The sequence below is a fragment of the Malus domestica genome, chromosome 17 (assembly GCF_042453785.1).
Source record: "Malus domestica chromosome 17, GDT2T_hap1".
Lineage (NCBI taxonomy): Eukaryota > Viridiplantae > Streptophyta > Magnoliopsida > Rosales > Rosaceae > Malus > Malus domestica.
In genome coordinates this window covers 166847-185099 of record NC_091677.1, presented here as the reverse complement: position 1 = coordinate 185099, position 18253 = coordinate 166847, and the positions used below count along the sequence as shown (strand labels likewise).

At 39.3% G+C, this 18253-nt stretch overlaps 4 protein-coding genes across 6 annotated transcripts; 3 read left to right on the top strand and 1 right to left on the bottom strand.

Moving 5' to 3' along the window:
• Window positions 1-104: 104 nt before the first annotated feature.
• On the top strand, window positions 105-1185 carry LOC103404133 (N-alpha-acetyltransferase MAK3-like). The gene is made up of 2 exons (XM_008342994.4): window positions 105-678; window positions 797-1185. The coding sequence occupies exons 1-2, from the start codon at window positions 256-258 to the stop codon at window positions 1007-1009; spliced, it is 636 nt and encodes a 211-aa protein (XP_008341216.3). The 5' UTR covers window positions 105-255; the 3' UTR covers window positions 1010-1185.
• A 1138-nt stretch (window positions 1186-2323) lies between these two features.
• On the top strand, window positions 2324-8242 carry LOC103404132 (uncharacterized). 2 transcript variants are annotated; one of them, XM_008342992.4, is made up of 10 exons: window positions 2324-2701; window positions 3354-3759; window positions 3850-3986; window positions 4441-4554; window positions 4663-4746; window positions 4949-5116; window positions 5313-5469; window positions 6020-6180; window positions 6267-6393; window positions 6559-8242. In XM_008342992.4, the coding sequence occupies exons 2-10, from the start codon at window positions 3442-3444 to the stop codon at window positions 7891-7893; spliced, it is 2601 nt and encodes an 866-aa protein (XP_008341214.3). In that variant the 5' UTR covers window positions 2324-2701; window positions 3354-3441; the 3' UTR covers window positions 7894-8242. The 2 variants fall into 2 exon arrangements, with proteins under 2 accessions (XP_008341214.3, XP_008341215.3); XM_008342993.4 differs by having other exon boundaries at window positions 2379-2701; window positions 3385-3759.
• An 858-nt stretch (window positions 8243-9100) lies between these two features.
• On the top strand, window positions 9101-12853 carry LOC103404131 (uncharacterized). Its single transcript, XM_008342990.4, has 15 exons — window positions 9101-9572; window positions 9693-9787; window positions 9934-10047; window positions 10188-10292; window positions 10423-10494; window positions 10597-10709; window positions 10917-11033; window positions 11257-11325; window positions 11426-11513; window positions 11637-11708; window positions 11824-11924; window positions 12030-12147; window positions 12238-12297; window positions 12426-12536; window positions 12612-12853. Exons 1-15 carry the CDS (start codon window positions 9482-9484, stop codon window positions 12723-12725), a joined length of 1440 nt encoding a protein of 479 aa, XP_008341212.1. The 5' UTR covers window positions 9101-9481; the 3' UTR covers window positions 12726-12853.
• Window positions 12854-13903: 1050 nt separating this feature from the next.
• Window positions 13904-17777, bottom strand: LOC103404130 (nodulation receptor kinase-like). Of its 2 annotated transcripts, XM_070816856.1 has the most exons (9): window positions 17485-17777; window positions 17085-17157; window positions 16486-16703; window positions 16172-16380; window positions 15679-15805; window positions 15484-15555; window positions 15079-15265; window positions 14775-14907; window positions 13904-14461 (listed from the first exon to the last, which is right to left on the bottom strand). In XM_070816856.1, the coding sequence occupies exons 3-9, from the start codon at window positions 16634-16636 to the stop codon at window positions 14198-14200; spliced, it is 1143 nt and encodes a 380-aa protein (XP_070672957.1). In that variant the 5' UTR covers window positions 16637-16703; window positions 17085-17157; window positions 17485-17777; the 3' UTR covers window positions 13904-14197. The 2 variants fall into 2 exon arrangements, with proteins under 2 accessions (XP_070672957.1, XP_070672956.1); XM_070816855.1 differs by lacking the exon at window positions 17485-17777 and having other exon boundaries at window positions 17085-17340.
• Window positions 17778-18253: the final 476 nt, after the last annotated feature.

Below are 18253 nucleotides of genomic sequence, written 5' to 3'. Positions count from 1 at the left end.
CCCGAATATGTCCCTGTACTTAAATATGAAAACTTATGGTGGACTAAAGACTTGGATTGGGCCAGTCAAGGAAATATATGCACTAAGAGTTGGGTTTCAAACATGGGCCTACATCCTAAAAGGTTTGGCCAGGCCAGTCCAGTCCAATCCAATTGCATTGTCGTCGGCGTCGTCTAAATAGCGTCGAGTCCACCCGCACAAAATCTCTCAACACAGAGGGGACAGCAAAAAGAAACACTGAAGAAAGAGTGAGTGATGGAATTGGAAGGAATCAGTAAGAAAGAGAAAGAAGAAAGCGGCGGCGGCGGAGGAGGAGGAGGGGGTGAGATTGAGAAGGTAAATTTGTCGTCGGCGGGGGCGTCGGAGATAGAGTACGTGAGCTATGGAGGAGAAGAGCACCTCCCTCTAATAATGGGGCTGGTGGACCAAGAACTGAGCGAGCCGTACTCCATCTTCACCTATCGGTACTTCGTGTATCTGTGGCCGCAGCTATGTTTCATGGCGTTCCACGGAGGCAGGTGCGTGGGGACGGTGGTGTGTAAGATGGGGGAGCACCGCAACACCTACAGAGGGTACATCGCCATGCTTGTCGTCATCAAGCCGTACAGAGGCAAAGGCATCGCCACCCAACTAGTCACCAGATCTATTCAAGTCATGAAGGAATCTGGCTGCGAAGAGGTATCTCTCTGTTTTCGTAAAATAAAATCAATCTGTTTTTGGAGCCCTAGCCTGGCCGCTGTTGTCACGAATGAATGACTTGATTGGATTGGATTGGATTGGATTGGATTGGATTCAGGTAACGCTGGAGGCAGAAGTGACAAATAAAGGAGCTCTGGCGCTGTACGGGCATCTTGGATTTATACGGGCAAAGAGGCTATTCCGGTACTACTTGAACGGGGTGGATGCTTTCCGTCTGAAGCTGCTGTTTCCCCGCCCTCTTTACTCTCTTCCTTCCCAATCCCAGGCTAATAATGACAACATGGCCATGCCATTGCCCATGGAAGATTGACTCTGGCTCGCAGCATTACCTTTTCACATGATGAGATTCAAGAGATTCAAGAAGCTTTTCTTGTAATTTGTGTGCACTCGAATTCGATTCACTTGTTCTTCCTACCAATTTTCTACTTGATCAAACAACTCAGAGCTTGAGAATATAATTGAAAACGTCAAGATAGATTACACTGATCGAACTTATAATATTCATTCATATAGCTACCATTACCAGGTTGCGTTTGAGTATGTTACCTCTGCTTTGCTAAGCCCTTCCCCAAAGAAGTCGCGGCGCCTCCAGGGATCACTTGTTTCTTTCAAGCCTTTGATAGATTTCAATGGTAAGAGGATAATAGTCCATGCGGATCTCAAACCTTACCTCTGTGTTGTAAATAATGGTAGGGGAAACAATAAGAAAACGACATACCATCTGAACATCAAAGTAGAAAACAAAGATTATGGGGACAAAACTGGGTAGACTACTTCCCTTTAAAAACCATCTGTCTGGAATACGAATCCTGCAATGGTGGTAGCAGTATAGATACCATTAAGAAGGTCCAACTCATAATTAAACGAAAACAACTTAGTGTCAGACACATTACCATACGGTTATATTTTTATCGTTAGGGATATCGCAATATCTTGAAGGTACACAAAATAGACATTGGTTGTGAAATCTTCAAATCGTGCCAAGCTCACTACACCTCACTATGTTCACAAAATCGACATTGTTGAACGTATTCAAAGTACTTGTGGTTTTTTATCCATCGTTGAGTCTCAACGACGATCTATGAAGATAATGCCGAATGTATTGAGGAGACCAAGCGAGGATACATCAACAAAGTCAAGACCAAGCTTATTACGTCTGCATCACATTAGCAAAAGCGTTAGAATAATTGAAGTCAAACTGATTTTATCCCAGTATAACATTGCCGACCTATTCATGAAGTCACTGCCAAAGTCAACTTTTCATAAGTTTGTTCAAGGCATTAGTATGCCTATCTTATTTGAAATGCTTCTAGGGAGAGTTTTGTCCATTTCAAGAGAGTATCATGAAATATACTTACTTTACCTTAATGTATTATTTAGATAAAGCACTTTTTTTTTTTTTTGTGGGTTTTTGCTAATCTAATAAGATTTTGACGAGACAATCACATCAAAATGGTTATATCTTTGTGTGCGTTTTTTACTACTTATATCCTCAAGATGTTAAGTATCGACGTGGTACATTAACTCACATTTTCTACTTAGACTATTAGTTTTGTCCCGTCAAGATTTACCATGGTCGGGTTTTGGTGAAACTTAAATTTTATAGGTTGGGTGTAGAGATACTAGGGTTAAAAGAAAATTCCAAATCCGGAATCAGGATAAGGGAGGGATCGACGCAGCCTCCGAGCAAGCGTAGAAGCTGAGACTTGAGCCGCGCCGCGCCCGAGCGCGCGAATGAACCATTCAATGTTAAATTAACGGTTCCCCGAAGCCACACACACTCGTCTCATCTCCCTCTTGCTCGCTCTCTCATGCTCTGTGGGTGTCCGTCTCTCTTCCAACTCCTAAACCCCATCCGATAATACGAAACGCTCCTCCTCTCTCCACATTTAATTGGGTTTTCTTAGGGCAAAATTCCCCATTTTTTTGGGTTTCTTATTGCAAACCTTGGCAACTCTAATTCTTGGCTTTCTGTTCGATGCCTAATCACCAGATATTTCAGGTATTGTCCTTTTCTTTTCTTTTTCCTGTTAAGTTACGCCTTCCATTGTCTAGGCTTCCGGTTTTCAATTTCAACATGAGGCATATGAATGCCGTTTCTTGTATATTTTATCCTTTTTATTCTTTAATTTTTCATATCGGGTTGGTTCTCACTGCCAATTTGATTCCTAAGTGGGTTTCCAATCGTCAGCAAATTTGTATGGGTGTTTGGGGATTGCGTCTTTCATTCAGAAGTTGCTGTTGTAGCTTTCAATTTTTAATCTTTTTATGGTATTTCAGCTTTCTTTATTTCAAATGCATGCAATTTTTAATCTTTTCAATTTAACTGTTTGTTTTGTTTTAAATTGGTACAATCCGAGGGTGTTTGATTCCTATTTGAGGGATTAAATTGTTCAGGTAAATGCCATTGAATTTTCCATAAATAAATTGACTTTGGATGTTGACTCAATCTTTATAGTGTAGCTTACTCCCTTGAAGTGCCTTACAATTTACCAAACAAAACAAGTACCCAGTTTAAACTGATAGACTCACTCCAGCCCAGTTAGTTGCATTGATTTTGTTCACCATGTGTTTTGGGTTACAGTTTGAGTTGAGTTATGAGGCATTTTGTAGCCATGGATTATAAATGGTTTGTTATTTAATTTTGATCTCAGGTTGCATTAAAAATGACGGCATGTGTTACAGGTAATAATGTATGAAGGTATAATGCTTTGACGGAGCTTTGTTTGACATCTTGTGCCAATGGCGGCTGATCAGCGGAGAAAGCGACTAAATGGTGTTATCATTGCCGGTTGCAATTCCAGGGAGCAACATAAAGCAAAAAAGAAAAGTATTAGATTGCTTCAGGATGATTCAAACATAAAACCACATATTTCTCTTGAGTGGGATGGGAATCAGAATATGGTAGTTGCCAAAAGGGATCAAATTGGCATAAGTAGGAGAACTTTGAGGCCGTTCGTTGATTCCGCTTTCAATAGCCACAATACTTTGGCAGATGTTTTTGCTGTTCCTGAGGGAATCTATGATTTGGAAAATTTGGAAGATGTGCTTTCATATGAGGTAGCTTTTAATTTATGATTAGCCACAATGCCGTATCTACTTTATGTTGTTGGTGCATCTAATATGCTATTTGTTTATACAATGATGCAGGTTTGGAATACTCATCTTTCTGAGATTGAGAAGAATCACCTTATGCAGTTTCTTCCTAGCAGAGCAGAGGCAGAGGAAGTTGTGCAAGCATTGCTTGCTGGGGGTTGCTTTGACTTTGGAAGCCCTTTTCTTAAATGGCATGTATTGTTATGTTATACTTGTATTGATGCAATCCCTTTCCTCCTCTTTTCCATTGATTTTGTTTCTTTTATATTTTTAAGACTAAATAAATGTTGCACTGCTGAATATTGCTTTTTGTAGACTAATCAAAATTTTCCAACACGTTCATGTTTCTTGTAAGAAAATGGGTTTCATGTGGTTGAGAAAAGTTTATTACATCAATTGTACTGTTCGGTCTCTTGAGCATAAAATTTGAAACAAGAAACTTCTCTATTGTTTTCTGTTACTATTTTTTTGCAAACACTGTTGCTGTGCATGTACTAGGTATCACTTTTAGATGATTCTAATTTCTAACATGAAAGAAAAAAAGAAGTTCTTGTAGCTTTGTGAGTTTTAAAAAGTAGCTTCTTTGTCATTATTAATTTAAGTCCATAGTGTACCAATGATTTTAACTGAAATATATGCTTTCAGGGGTGCTTCACTTTGCTCAGGTGATTTCCATCCTGATGCAATACTTCGTAGGGAACAATGTCTAAAGAATGATAAGAAAACATTCTACAATGAGTTGCAGGTGTATCATAATGAGTACGTGAAGCTTTTCCACTTTTTCGTATAATACATATAAGACTGTTTTTGAAAGGCTCTTTTTCGCTAAAACATACCGTCACAATCTTTTTTATTGTTTTGTGGCAGTATGATTGCATATTTACAGAAGTTGAAGAAGAGATGCGCAAGCTGTAAGGATCCTGAACAGGAAATTGTGCAGAATATGTGGAGGTTGATGCTCACTGTGTTTTTTTTTTTCATCTCATAATTATGAGCTTAATGAATGTCAAGCCTTCCCTTTGATGCTCAACCAAGTACCATTTAATATGGAGGATAAATTCTTCTTCAAATTGTGTTTTTCCTTTCATTGAGTCATTTGTTCAGACTGCTTGAAGCCTTTGGGTGCTATTCTCATGGGTTATGCTTTATGCAGGTTAAGAAGTGATGTTGAGAAACAATTTTTTTCACATGCAAATGAATCCAGATCGCATGATCTTGAGGAAAATGCCATAGTTACATCTGAATCTTGTTCTTGGGAGAAAGCATGCAGTAGTGATAACCAGATTTCCTCAGTGAACAAAGGAGGAGATTTTCAGAACAGGTAATTCAGCTTTCCACGTTTAGTCATACCAGAGTGCCTTGTGCTCCAGGTTCATTTTAGTTTTCTTAAATTATAAACATACTTGGCTATGTCTACTTACTGTATGTTTAGTTAGACATTTCTATGATGATTTTGTTACATTTATCTATCAATTTACTTTGGACGGCATGAGATCTATGAGTTTCTATTGTGTTAGGATCCGTGAGAAAAGCTTCCTAAAGGACAAAGGTAGAAATTTATTGGTTACACCAGATGGGGCACATAATGCGGGAGGAAGATCCAAAAAAGGAGACAATCTACACAAGCGCAATATCTGTAGTAGCGATGGTGCTAAATACATGTCATATGTTAAGGTTGGTGTTCATTTGGTAATTCTGAAATAATAAAATTTTGAGATGGATTATGTAAGCCTGGGTAACCTAATCAGTCACCTCTCAGGCTTGAGTTTTAGGATCAGTGGTCCCGTGTTAAACTTCAATGGCCAGAGACACCTTAATGGCTTCTGAGCAGAGACTCAGAATTGTCATAATTTTCTTGTTAAGTAGGACAAATAAGTCAAGTCAACTAGAAAAAAGTTCTTTCACAATATTCTGGTGTTAGGATTTGAACACAATTATGTTTGGAAGTCAGTGCCTTGAAGTTGTTTATTTTAATGGGTTTTAATTTTACGTAACTGATGCCAACTAGCAGATATTTACATCCTTAATTTTTTTCTGTTTTATTTTTTGAGAAAGCAGATAATTTACATCCTTAAACCAACGTATAGACAAGACACTCCTCTCTCTATGTCTCTCTCTACACACAGAGCCATCTTTTTGCTGTATACTTGTTCCTCTGGGTCATGATATTGAACATTCTAATTTTAATGAGGCTCTTGCTGAATGTGTGCTTTAACTATTTCAGATTAGCACGAAGCAGTACGAAATTGTTAAGAGCCTGAAGCAGTCTGGCAAAAGCATTCAGTCCAGGTCTCTCAACCGGATATTAGGTAACCTTGATAGCTTTGAGGTACAACCATATGAAGTCTTTGTGGAAGAAGAACAGAAGAAGTTGCATCAGCACTGGTTAGTGTGGTGTGAAAAATATATTTTAATACTTTGGAGAAACATTTCATTGTCTGCCTTCTCAAAATATTGTCTTGTTGATACAGGTTGCAATTGGCAATTAAAGATATCCCGGCAGCTTATGCAAACTGGATTGAAATGCATTTACAAAGACGGCAAATGACAAACTCTTTGGAGAAGGACATGAAAAGGTGGCTAAAGCCCCTGATAGAGGTTTGTGATTCTGCCTTTATCTCCCCTCCCTTTTTTTTTTTTTTTTTTTTCTGTTTGAGCCGATGTATCTTTATCAACCTGGTTGGTAGCCATCCATTTCTTAATGAACCGGAGTCCCTATTGTGGTATGATATTTTATGGCCTGGTTTGTGATGGGATGTTCAGGATGACAAAGGTGATCACAACCTTGAAAGCGTGCTTCAAGATAAGATAGCTATTGGAGCAACAAAGCATCAATCTCCCATGGAAGATGATGAAAAGTCTGTACCCAGTTTCCCACAGGGTGATGAGTGCAACCCCACAGACATGGAAGAAGATGACTATTCTCGAGAGAAGCTTACTGGCAGTCGTGAGTGCAACCGCACAGATATAGATTCAGATGAACATTTCAGTACAGAGTCAGATAATGATTCAGAAAAGCATATCATTATAGAATCAGATCATTCTCCTCCAAATGTACCTGATTATGCGGAGTATCTGAGTACTGCAGATACTGCGGGAGCACAATTATGTGCTAGTGGAGATGCCTGGACGGCAGTTAATGTGCAACATTCTTACAAGGATTCTACCACAAGTCATGCATATTCATCTGCCAGTGAATTATCGCTCGCACATCTACAAGTTAATGAAGTTCAACAGACACACTTAGTTGCTATGGAGTCTGACTTGCCTGTAGGAGACAGTGGGAAAGATTTATTGCACATACAATCAGAGAATGGTTCCTTCAGTTCTTACCATAACCAAGATCGAAATGAATTGCTTCAATCTCTCTTTAAGGGCCAGAGCATGCTATCTTACAATCCTGAGAAGAAACAGACAGGGTTGGATTTCCGGACACCAGCCAATGTGTTTATGGGTCAGTTTCCAGTGCATTTTGAAGAGCAGCAACACCAGTCACTGCCTCTGGAGCAAGGCCAGAAGAGAGAGAGCGAGGTTTACATGCAACCAAGATTATCTGAGAACGTTTACTCTGATGGAGGTAGATACTTAAATTCGAGGCCAGAACATCCGGCCCCAGTCGATGTGCAGGATTGGGCTGTCAATAGTGTTCGCATGCCAAGACCTCTACAATCTCACTTAGATGGTGGAGAAATGTTGAGTCATAATTGGTTTTCTGGTGAGCATCAAGTGCATGGTGGATGGTCGGCGTCAGGTGGTACTAGTGTCATGAGTCAGATCATTGCGAATGGAACGAATGCAGATCAAAGCTTATTCAGTGTTCTATCCCATTGTAACCAATTGCGATCAAGTAGCCCCTATCAGCACGTAGCCTCCACCGAGCAGTTCATTTCCTCTAGGAGCTATGGAACTGTGGGTGGGGCCACTCCAAGGATCGGAAATGTTGTACCACAAGCAGGTCATGAACTTGATTACTTGGGTGGGCGGGAAGCAGCTACTCCCATGATGCACGATGATATGCAATGGATGAATTTACCGCGTCAGAACTCTGGTTTACGTGATCCTATGGGAAAACCATTCTTGAGGTCGTGGAACCCGTAAGACAATTTTCTAGCATGGTAACGTAAACGGGAAATGTGAGTTGACAAGTTAGGGTGAGAGTAGATGGAAGTGCAGAGTTGGAGATAGGTTTTTGTACATACCTATACAAGGGCTATATATGTTAGATGGGGCAGAGGCAGATAGCAGCAAGCAGGGGTAGGGGGAGACCTGGGATTATTGGACAGTTCCAGGCATCTCTAATTTGTCTGTTAGATAGTCGGGATTCTTTTTTCTTCTTATTCTCTGTTTCTGGAGAAATATCGTTGAATAGTATTTGGAGGGTTTTAAAAGTTTTCTGTAGAGGCAAATGCTTTTTAAAATAATCAAGGCTCTCTCCTTCTCTCTTGAATACTAGCATATCGTGGTTTTGGTTGTTGGCTGGCATTTCCAAACTCTCTTCCTCTCATGAAATGTTGAATGCTTTTACCATTATCGTCCAAAAAAGATTTCTCAATATTACATGCTGTTTGAGTATGCCCCGTCACCATTATCATCCACTGAGATGATCAAACACGAGTCTCGTAGCCTCGTAGGTAGGTGGTGCTTTCTGGGGTGACGCTGTTTATAACACCAGCAGCTTTTGGTGGGCAACCTTGTTTTACAGTAGACTTGAGGAGGTGTAGACAGGTCCGTATGAATTGAACGAGAGGATTGATTCCCCGCGGACGCCTAATGATTTTATTTGCTAATTTTACTATAACAAAAAACGTCAACATGAATGCCAATTCCAAACCAAAAAAAAGGTCAATGTGAATTGAAACATAAACAGACAAAATGAAAGACATTTGTCACGAGAAAGATAAATGGAATTTTTTTTGGTTTATTGTTTGAAGAGAATAAGAAAAAAAAGGTCGTACCCAGTGTACAAGGCTCCCGCTTTACTCAGGGTCTGGGAGAGGTGAATGTCGGCGAGCCTTACCCCCATTTATGGAGAGGCTGCTCCCAAGTCTCGAACCCGAGACCTACCGCTCATGGGCGAAGGCACTTGCCATCGCACATGCCGGAAAAAAAAACGTCAGCATTCATATGTTAGCACAGCACCTAAATCCAGTGACTCCATGCTGAAAATTAACAGCCCCCTCCAAACGAACAAAAAGGAGTCGAAAAATTAAACCTGCATTAACCTAAAAATTATGCGTATTTATTTATTTATCTTTGTGGTTTAAAAATTGCAGTTATAAGTTATGATTTTATTAAGTGTAGGGCCGCTAGATACAAGAAGAGAAGAGGATAAAGCGGAGGTGGAGCAGAAGAGAGGAGAGGTACTAAAAAAAGGGGGATCCCCCCGAATCCCAGATCAGACTTGAGACTTTAAAGACACACTATTGTCGGAAGGGAAATGTTTACAGGGTCGTCAGTCGTCAATGAGGAGAAAAATGTGGCGGCTGTTACACTTGGATTTCTAATATAGTCCCTGCCTTCTTCTTTTCTCTTCCCTTCCCTTCCCTTAAATGCATGCATTGAATTAGTTAGGCTAAGACTTACACGTACAAAGCTACAGACAAGACTTCCATTGTTTGCAAATACAACTGAGTTGAATTAATCTCAAAGCCAACGGCCCAACAAGAAGAGGAAATACAAAATCAAAATGGGGAAGAATGAGGTGATTCGGTTAGAGCGTGAATCCGCCATTCAAGTTCTCAAGCCCAAACTCATCATGACCTTGGCTAACCTCATCGGTTTGTACTTTGTACTTGTAATCATCTAATCATGCCATTGCCATTGCCATTGCCTTTGCCTTTGTCTGTCTTCATAATATTTGCTAACTGGATCGAACCTTGTTCTCAAATATTCTCTAGAGGAAAGTTCTGATCGTGCTGAGTTTCTCAAGCTCTGCAAGAGAGTCGAGTACACAATTCGGGCTTGGTATCTTCTTCAATTTGAGGATTTGATGGTATGCATATGCGAAAATATGCTATGCTCCGGATCATCTTTTCACCTTTTTCCAGATATTATTCAGGCATTTCAATTATTCATTTATTTCCGATATCTTATTAAGTTTTGTTTGACATAGAATATTTGTCTATTCTATAAACATAGCAACTATACTCCCTGTTTGATCCTGTCCATGGGAGTCAGAAATTGGAGCAGCAGAAGCTTTCTCCTCAAGAAGTTGATGTACTTGAACAGAACTTCCTCAAGTACTTGTTTCAGGTTCTATTCTATGGCTGCTTCCCCTTCTTATTCTTTTTTCATTTCTATACACCCGCCGCCCCATACAACTAAAATAAACAAGAGAAAAAGAAACAGGAAATCTTCATTTCTATACTCCTTTTAGTTTTTATATGATACAGGTGATGGAAAAGAGTAATTTCAAGATTGCAACTAATGAAGAAGTTGAGGTTGCGCAGTCGGGGCAGTATCTTCTAAATCTTCCCATCGTTGTTGATGAATCTAAGGTTTGTATCGTACTCATCAAAATGTATTCCCTCCATCACTAGTTTCAGTTCAGTTATTGCTTCAGTGGAACTTTGGTTTTTATGGGATGCGATCCTCACGTTTGCTTGCTGATCCCAATATGTTATGTAGCTTGACAATAAACTTTTGAGGAAATACTTTGACAAGCATCCTTGCCCAAACATTCCAGATTTTGCTGATAAGGTATTTTCAAATACTGCAACAAACATCTGCAAGTTTCAAATCCCTTCCTAAAATTCGAGTGGGTGTTTATATATATCCTCATTTGATGTTGTCTTGCTTCAGTACGTCATCTTCCGACGTGGCATTGGACTTGATAAGACGGCAGATTACTTTATCATGGAGAAAGTGGACATTATCATTGCACGTTGCTGGAAATATCTTTTACGACTAACCAAGTAAGTTGCTTGCTTGCTTTAAATTTTGCCTGTTGTCTGTCATTCTTCTTAATTTCTGAATGGAATATTCGTATTTGTAGCTTGGAAACTAGTTATGATTAATAATCTTAATCCAACATACTTGAACAACTTCAAGTCACTTGACCAAGTATAAATTCGAAACGTCATTGTGCAGATAGAGTCTTGTTGATTATTTTGTTCCTGCAGGATGGACAAGTTCTTTTCGAAGAAGAAAAAGGCACAGCGCAAGAAGAAGAATATTAGCCTCCTTGACGAAGAGGACTTGTTTGTTGAACGAATCCGTCTTGAAAAAATGGAACTGAGGTTGACTTTTATATGCCTTCTTCCCTTCATTTGGCAAAATACAACAGCAACTACAATGTTTTTATATATAAAAAAAAAAAAAAAAATTGATTCCATGTGCATTCGACACGGATATACAAATAACTGGAGACGTTTCTTTTGACTTTCCTGCAAGCATGCCTTCGTTTCAATCTGATGTTGATTATTCCAACTTCATGACAAATATATGCTGTGTGTCCTTCAGCATTCAAAATTTGCTGTGCAAAAACACAATCCAAGAGCCAACTTTTGATAGGATTATTGTTGTTTACAGGTACTGCTTTTCTTTTTCATGAACTATCTTCTTTTGCACAAACTTTTTCGAAAGGACCTTGAAAAGTAATTTATTGACGAGAAGAATTATGACTTTTCAGGCGAGCAAGTGCCGAAGATAATGCAGAGCGGGGAATATATGTTAAACATTTCAAAAACATTCCAATGGCTGATATGGAGATTGTTCTTGTGAGTCTCTCTCTCTCTCTCTCTCTCTCTCTCTCTCTCTCTCTCTCTCTCTCTCTCTCTCTCTCTCTCTCTTTTCAAAAGATGACCCGAGTATATGGATTGAAACCTTTGGCCTTTTCACAGCCTGAGAAGAAGAACCCGGGATTAACTCCAATGGATTGGCTCACGTTCGTTGGCTCTGCTGTAGTAGGGCTGGTCAGTTTCTTGATAGCAGCAATAAAGTTTGTGTTGGTGCACTGTAATCTTGTCATTTTTTTAATCTTGTGAAAATACAGCTTAATCCTAATCACCATGTGTTTGTTTACTGCAGGTTGCAGTTATTACTTCGATTGAAATGCCTAAAATTGATGTTTGGGTCATGTTTGCGATTATTTCCACTGTGATTGGTTACTTTGCTAAGACATACTTCAGGTTAATTCTGTTGTTCTAATATTCATATTTCCTCAAATTGGTTGCTTGGGTTGGCACGTTTTCTTTCAATTTCAATAATATGCATCCCCATGGCCATACGTGTAGTTATCAGCAGAACTTGGCTCAGTATCAGAACTTGATAACACAGTCCATGTACGAAAAACAATTGGATAGCGGACGGGGTACTCTCCTTCACTTGTGCGATGATGTGATTCAACAGGAAGTAAGCCGCTACTTTCGGATGAATTTTGGTTGGACATTAATGTTTTTTTTCATTGGTGCAGCAACAAATTTTTGTTGAATGTTTTTGCAGGTGAAGGAGGTGATAATTGCTTTTTACATACTAATGGAACAAGGGAAAGCTACCGCACTAGTATGATATATCTCCTCTTGGATCTCTTCCTATCATAATAATATTGCAACAAATATGTAATATGCAGTAGTAACACTGCTGTAGTAGTAAAGGTGAATTGAAGTCTTATATATATGTATGTGTTGTAGGATCTGGATAAGTGGTGTGAGGAACTAATCAAAGAACAGTTTAACGACGACTGTAATTTTGATGTGGACGATGCAGTTCAGAAGTTGGAGAAATTGGGAATTGTAACTCGGGTAAGGCTTATGATGAAACATTAGTCCTATTACTGACTCGTTGTAATTAATTACCTATGGCTATGAATGAATTAGGATACCCTTGGACGATATAACTGCGTAGGGCTGAAACGTGCGAACGAGATCATTGGCACCACCACAGAGGAGGTTGTTCTTAAGGCAAAACAAGACTTCACGGCCAATGCTTGATATTTTGTGCTGCTGACAACTCAAAACTCACAAGTGTTTGTCATCTTTTAACTCCATTAAATTTGTTTCCTTGTTTGGAATTCCTAGTCACAGTTTGTTAATAATAAATGGCATACTGTCCTAGATCATCATTTCTTTTCTTTAAAATACTTTTTGGTTCAAGTAAAAACTAAATATAAAGGGCATGTTGAGAGGTGGTGTTAATAATAATATTGCAAATATTCCAAGCAAGCAACCACTCGACAAAACATGACAAGCTTTGATTGTAAGTTAATCTTGAGATTAGAGTGGACTTTACTTTGAGAAAGATCCAAGTTATCAATTCACAAATATTAGACAGTCCTTCGGTCACAGCCACAACGAAATTCCCAACATCCAATTTGAATTTCAAGCATTTTCCTGGTGAGGTTTTGGGTACAGTAAGCATTCACATCAACCGGATGACCGCATCAAACTTGACGTTTTCTTCCAATAAACGCTGCGGTGGATGAGCAGCTGCAGCGGGCAGGTTTGGGTGGTGTTCTCGCTCTGGTCAAAGTAGTTGGATGCTAGGCGAGTGAGGGTGTTGGGCTTGGCGAGGCGAAGCGCCTCTTGGACGCACTCTCAGTTGGACTGAAGCACTTGCCCCAACAGAAGCTGCTGCTGCCTCTGACTGGTGGTGGTGCGAATTGTCGTCGTCCTCCTGCAGCTGCAGCTGCAGCTGATCATGGTCATGGAGCTGAACTTTGGACCAAATCTCATTGTAGGATTGGCTTTGGACGGCGCGGGTGTACTCGTGGATGAGAATGGTGGAGGGCGACGCCTCCGAGCTCGTTGCTCCTGAAATTGTCCACCAAATTGTTAAAATTGCACTGAGAAAGCGAATGGCAAAGCCGGAGCAGTACCTTGCGATGGGGGAGGTAAATGAGGATGAGTATTGCCACTGGGAGGTGCTGTAGGTGATGAGAAGGAGGAGGGCGACTACAACGACGACGACGAATTCGGTGAGAAACATTTGCATTTGCAGCATCCTCTCCTCTCCTCTCCTTTCCACTCTATTACAATAATATTTAGAGAGTATGAAATGAAAGGAATCGCAATTTCTAATTCAGTCACTCATAAGTCTCTCTCATGAGAGTCTTAAGCATACATGACTACGCTTTTGTCTCTTCCAAAATTAAATGCCAAACCAAAACAGCTCCATCCAAATTCCAATTTATATTAACAACACTTCCTTACATTTTTATCAAATCACCCCTTCTTTCTTTATACACTTATCAAACACCACCTGATATATCTCCTCTCCACTTCGCTTCCCTTCTTTTCTCTTCTCTTCTTCTTTCATGTTTCACCAAGTAAAGGAAACCAAAAAAAGTATAACAATTTCCTTTTTCTTTTCAAAGAAGAACAAAAACAAAAAACAAAAAACTATTTCACAAATATCACACACTGAAAAATTTGGGGTATGCGATGCCATATGAACACAATGTCTTTTATTTTGTTGCTTTAAATAACTGACTTCCCGGGATCACCGTAGAGGTTCCTTCCCCCATGATTGTTGTCAAGCTCATCTCTTTCTCAACTATCCGGTCCAGCTCCATTACCACATGGCTCATGCCCGGTCGCCTCTCACTTGAAGCCTCCACACATCGCATGATCAACTGTATCAACCCTTCCATAGCTTCTCCTGTGAAGCTATTCCCCAACCTCTCATCGATGATGCACGATACATTGCTGCCCTCTTGAATATTTTGCACCTTTATACAAGACCCAACAACAATATTAAACAACTTTAGTTTAAGATTTTCACACGTTAACAAGAAATTACCAACGCATTCAAGATTCAACCGTGATGTTGACAAGTTGTAGCAATTAAACTTTTAGCTATCTATTATAAACAGTAACATTCACCTCAGCAAGTTTTTACTTTTTAGTGTACCATCCCCGGTCCTTCAAGAATGATCTAGAGAAGAGAAACTAATATATGCAAACATTTGAATGCATATATAGGATCACATGATTAATGCATTCCAACATTGTACCAACATTTGCAATGAGACAAGCACATACCCATTCAACCATGTTCTGGGTTGAGTCAGAAGATGCAAAATCTCTAGCCTCTCGCCCACTCACTAACTCCAGAAGGAAGACACCAAAACTATATACGTCACTTTTTTCTGAAAATCGTCCGAACTCTCTGACCCTGCAAAATCAAACGGAAATTTGACTAAGAATGATAACTATTCTCAGCAGTCACTTGAAGGTTATATGAAACACCGAGAACCAAAAGAGCAATAACCTTCAACACCCCCCTCCCCCAACCTTATCCAACAAAAAGAGAAACAAAAACAAAGAGAGAGGGAGAAACTATTACTCTGGAGCAAGGAACATCTCATCAGCAGTCACTTGAGAAGACGAGCCTGCAATATCAACTCTTCCCAGGAAATTGCGAATTCCTGCATCTGCAACCTTAGCTATGAAGTTTTCATCTACGAGAACATTGGCTGTCTTAAAATCCTTGTGCACCAGACGGGGACTCAGAGAGTGAAGATGAGCCAAACCTGCAACCAGAGCAGTTTAATGAGTGCTAACAAATAGGAGAGCGTTGCTTCCAGACTTCTCACAAAAAGAAGCTGGAACTTTGAAACAAGTGAAAGTCTTACAGTTGCTGACCAAAGAATTTGAGGGACCAATACTCATATTCGGATATTTTGTCTAAAGAGATGAAAACCTGATACCAGGAAAGCCACAAATGCTCACTGATTTTGCAGATGATCACCTTTAGCGGCCCCTTGAGCTATTGTTAGACGATTCTTGAATTCTAGCTTTTCACGTGAATGCTGACCAGTGCCTGCAAAGAAAAAAATTGAAAAACTCCATATGCTCAAATTTAGGCATTATATATGCAACAATTGCAAAAACAAAAGGGTATAATTTTGACTCACGAATTAAAAAATGGGGGATAGAGAGTTACCGTACAAGTGACTGGAAACACTTCCACTATGAATGTACTCGTACACAAGAAACTGTAGATTATTTTCTTGGCAGTAACCCAAGAGAGTAACAATATTCCGATGCTGAATAGCTGAGAGATAGTGTACCTGATATAATATTCAGTCCAGTTAGATCAACCATGATACAATGTTCAATGCAAAAACACAAATAGGAATTCAAAGAGAGAAAAAACTAAAGCATATACCAGTCCATCCAAGTTGGTAAGGAAGAAAAATGAAGCTTCAAAAGAAAAATCTCATTCAAAATTTACGACTTGTACAAGGAGTTTTTTGTTCTTATGTTTTTGTTCAAACAGCATATAGTAGTCACTCTTCAAATATATACATATAAGTCAATGCAAACCCCTGACACCTTAAAACAAACTCAAAATCACATATAATACTCGAATGCCGTTAAAGAAGAAAACCGTAATCCATCAAGAGACCTTGTAAGATTAGGACGGTGATCATTACCTCATTGATAAATTCCTGACTAGCTGTTCCAGGTCGCTTTTTGATGGCTACGAGCATCCCATCCTGGAGAAATCCCATATACACCTCCCCAAATTTCCCTTGCCCAATCAAATTTTTGTCACTGAAATTTTTGGTGGCCAGAGACAGTTCTTCCATCTGAAAACGCCTTGTTTCTCGCATTGACAACTCAACCCCACCATGTCTTCCCACTGCGAGTTATCAAAACAGATAATCAAAAGGTTGTTCTTTACACTACACTAAGTGTGTTTCCCCTAGGAAGAAAACATATATGACATAAGACTGATGAGAATCACCTTGAACAGAAGGATCAGAAGAACCCGTTTCAGAAGTTCTTGAAACACTCCTACTGCGAGATATACAGAACCATATGAGTAAGATACTTATCCCCACCAAAGCCACGGCTCCTGCAGCACCTCCTAATATTGCTGCAAGAGACGCTGACATTTGGTATGGGAACCACTTCAACTATGCGGGGTAGTATTGTTGTAAAACGAATTATCATACATTGAACCTGGAATACAGAGGATACAAAATTTAGAAGATGATAATCTACAGAAGGTGTCCATAGAAAGCAAGTGAATTTAAATCCATCAGATCTATCTATTTCTTTTCAATTCCTGTATCCTTATCATTGGTCCACAATTAGATATCTAGAAAACAAGTTGGGCAGCAAGTTGTGAGACAAGGATTGAGAATCAAGGGTGCCAGGCAAAAGCAGTGTTTTGGAAAAAGCAAATCAGACGTGAAAGTTGGAAACTTTAAATCATTAGAAATCAAAGTCAGAGCCTTTAAAATGCCAACTGAGTAGCAGTATATCTATAAGGCCATATAAACAATTTATTTGATTTAAACGCAGATAAACACAAACAGAAATGGTAGTAACAAAATATACCTGTAGTCCCAGTCCCAGTCCCAGAGAAGGAAGGCAGCCGGATGTCTAAAAACTCGAACTTCATTTGCCAATACTACAACAACAACAAAGGCAATTGCCACCCAAATCCAATTGAAATTTCATGACATAAAAAGTTGCAGGCAGGAGATATAATTACAGTAAGAAAAGAGGCATGTTTGAATGGAGGAATGAATGAATGGAAGAATATGCAGGTTGAATGGAGGAATGAATGAATGGAAGAATATGCAGGTGGAAATCAAAATGTGAAGAGAAGAGGAGAAGAGACGGGAAGCGGAGAAGCATCAATTCGGGTTGTAATTTGGATATTAAAGGGAAATGCAATCAGACATTCAAATATCAATATCATCGTTGGATACAGACAATGGCGACAGAAAGTGACCTTGCGCCGACAACACTTGTACTGCTACTTCTCCCTCTCTCTCTCTACCAAACCACCTAAACTCAACTTGATCAGTACAAACTCATCGTATACTAATATAACAAACCAAATTAAATACAAATTATATTCTCTTTCTCTCTCTCTTGAATTTTGATGATGATGGATATATAATTATAGTTGTAGACTCTAGTTCAATCAATCAAAGAGCCAGACGGAAAACCCACCCCACCCCACCCCAGGCAATTGCAATCAACCCACCAAATGTTTATTCTCAAGCACCAAAACAATACAATAAAGGCATATGGATCAAGTATGAACCAGAATAAGAGAGAGACAGAGAGAGTGCGTGTCTGTCAGTCTCTCTGTATTTATATTTTATCTTTCTTTTTTTTCAAAAAAGAAAAAATAATAATTGAATTTAGTGTTTTTTTTTCTTTTTTGTGTGGGCTGTAAAGCAGAATAAATAATAAGTTGTCTGCTAATGCAATTATGCAAGTTGGGAACTCTGAGAGGGAGTGGTCTTATTTCGTGTCGTGTACAGCAAATACCAATACAGGACATCTTTGGCTGGCTCTAGTCTAAACACATCTCTTCAAATTACATTACGTTACTTTACACCACTGGTGGGACTAGCGGCACAATAAAAAAAACTGTTTACTCCTGCGCCAAGCTCGCCATTTTATCCAAGTCAATTACACACTACAACAATCTAAAAAAATTAAAAACGTAATAATGCACAATTAACTTAAAACTTGATTGCACAAAAAAA

Bases quoted from the DNA above. Each gene is read 5' to 3' on its own strand.
- LOC103404133 (XM_008342994.4), top strand. From the start codon at position 256: ATGGAATTGGAAGGAATCAGTAAGAAAGAGAAAGAAGAAAGCGGCGGC. The intron at 679-796 runs GTATCTCTCTGT...GATTGGATTCAG, and splicing joins AGGAATCTGGCTGCGAAGAG to GTAACGCTGGAGGCAGAAGT.
- LOC103404132 (XM_008342992.4), top strand. From the start codon at position 3,442: ATGGCGGCTGATCAGCGGAGAAAGCGACTAAATGGTGTTATCATTGCC. The intron at 3,760-3,849 runs GTAGCTTTTAAT...ACAATGATGCAG, and splicing joins AAGATGTGCTTTCATATGAG to GTTTGGAATACTCATCTTTC. The intron at 6,181-6,266 runs GTTAGTGTGGTG...TTGTTGATACAG, and splicing joins AAGAAGTTGCATCAGCACTG to GTTGCAATTGGCAATTAAAG.
- LOC103404131 (XM_008342990.4), top strand. From the start codon at position 9,482: ATGGGGAAGAATGAGGTGATTCGGTTAGAGCGTGAATCCGCCATTCAA. The intron at 11,925-12,029 runs GTTAATTCTGTT...CCATACGTGTAG, and splicing joins TTTGCTAAGACATACTTCAG to TTATCAGCAGAACTTGGCTC. The intron at 12,148-12,237 runs GTAAGCCGCTAC...ATGTTTTTGCAG, and splicing joins ATGATGTGATTCAACAGGAA to GTGAAGGAGGTGATAATTGC.
- LOC103404130 (XM_070816856.1), bottom strand. From the start codon at position 16,636: ATGTCAGCGTCTCTTGCAGCAATATTAGGAGGTGCTGCAGGAGCCGTG. The intron at 14,908-15,078 runs GTAATAGTTTCT...TTGATTTTGCAG, and splicing joins GAGATGTTCCTTGCTCCAGA to GGTCAGAGAGTTCGGACGAT. The intron at 14,462-14,774 runs GTATGTGCTTGT...TCTTGTATAAAG, and splicing joins CCCAGAACATGGTTGAATGG to GTGCAAAATATTCAAGAGGG.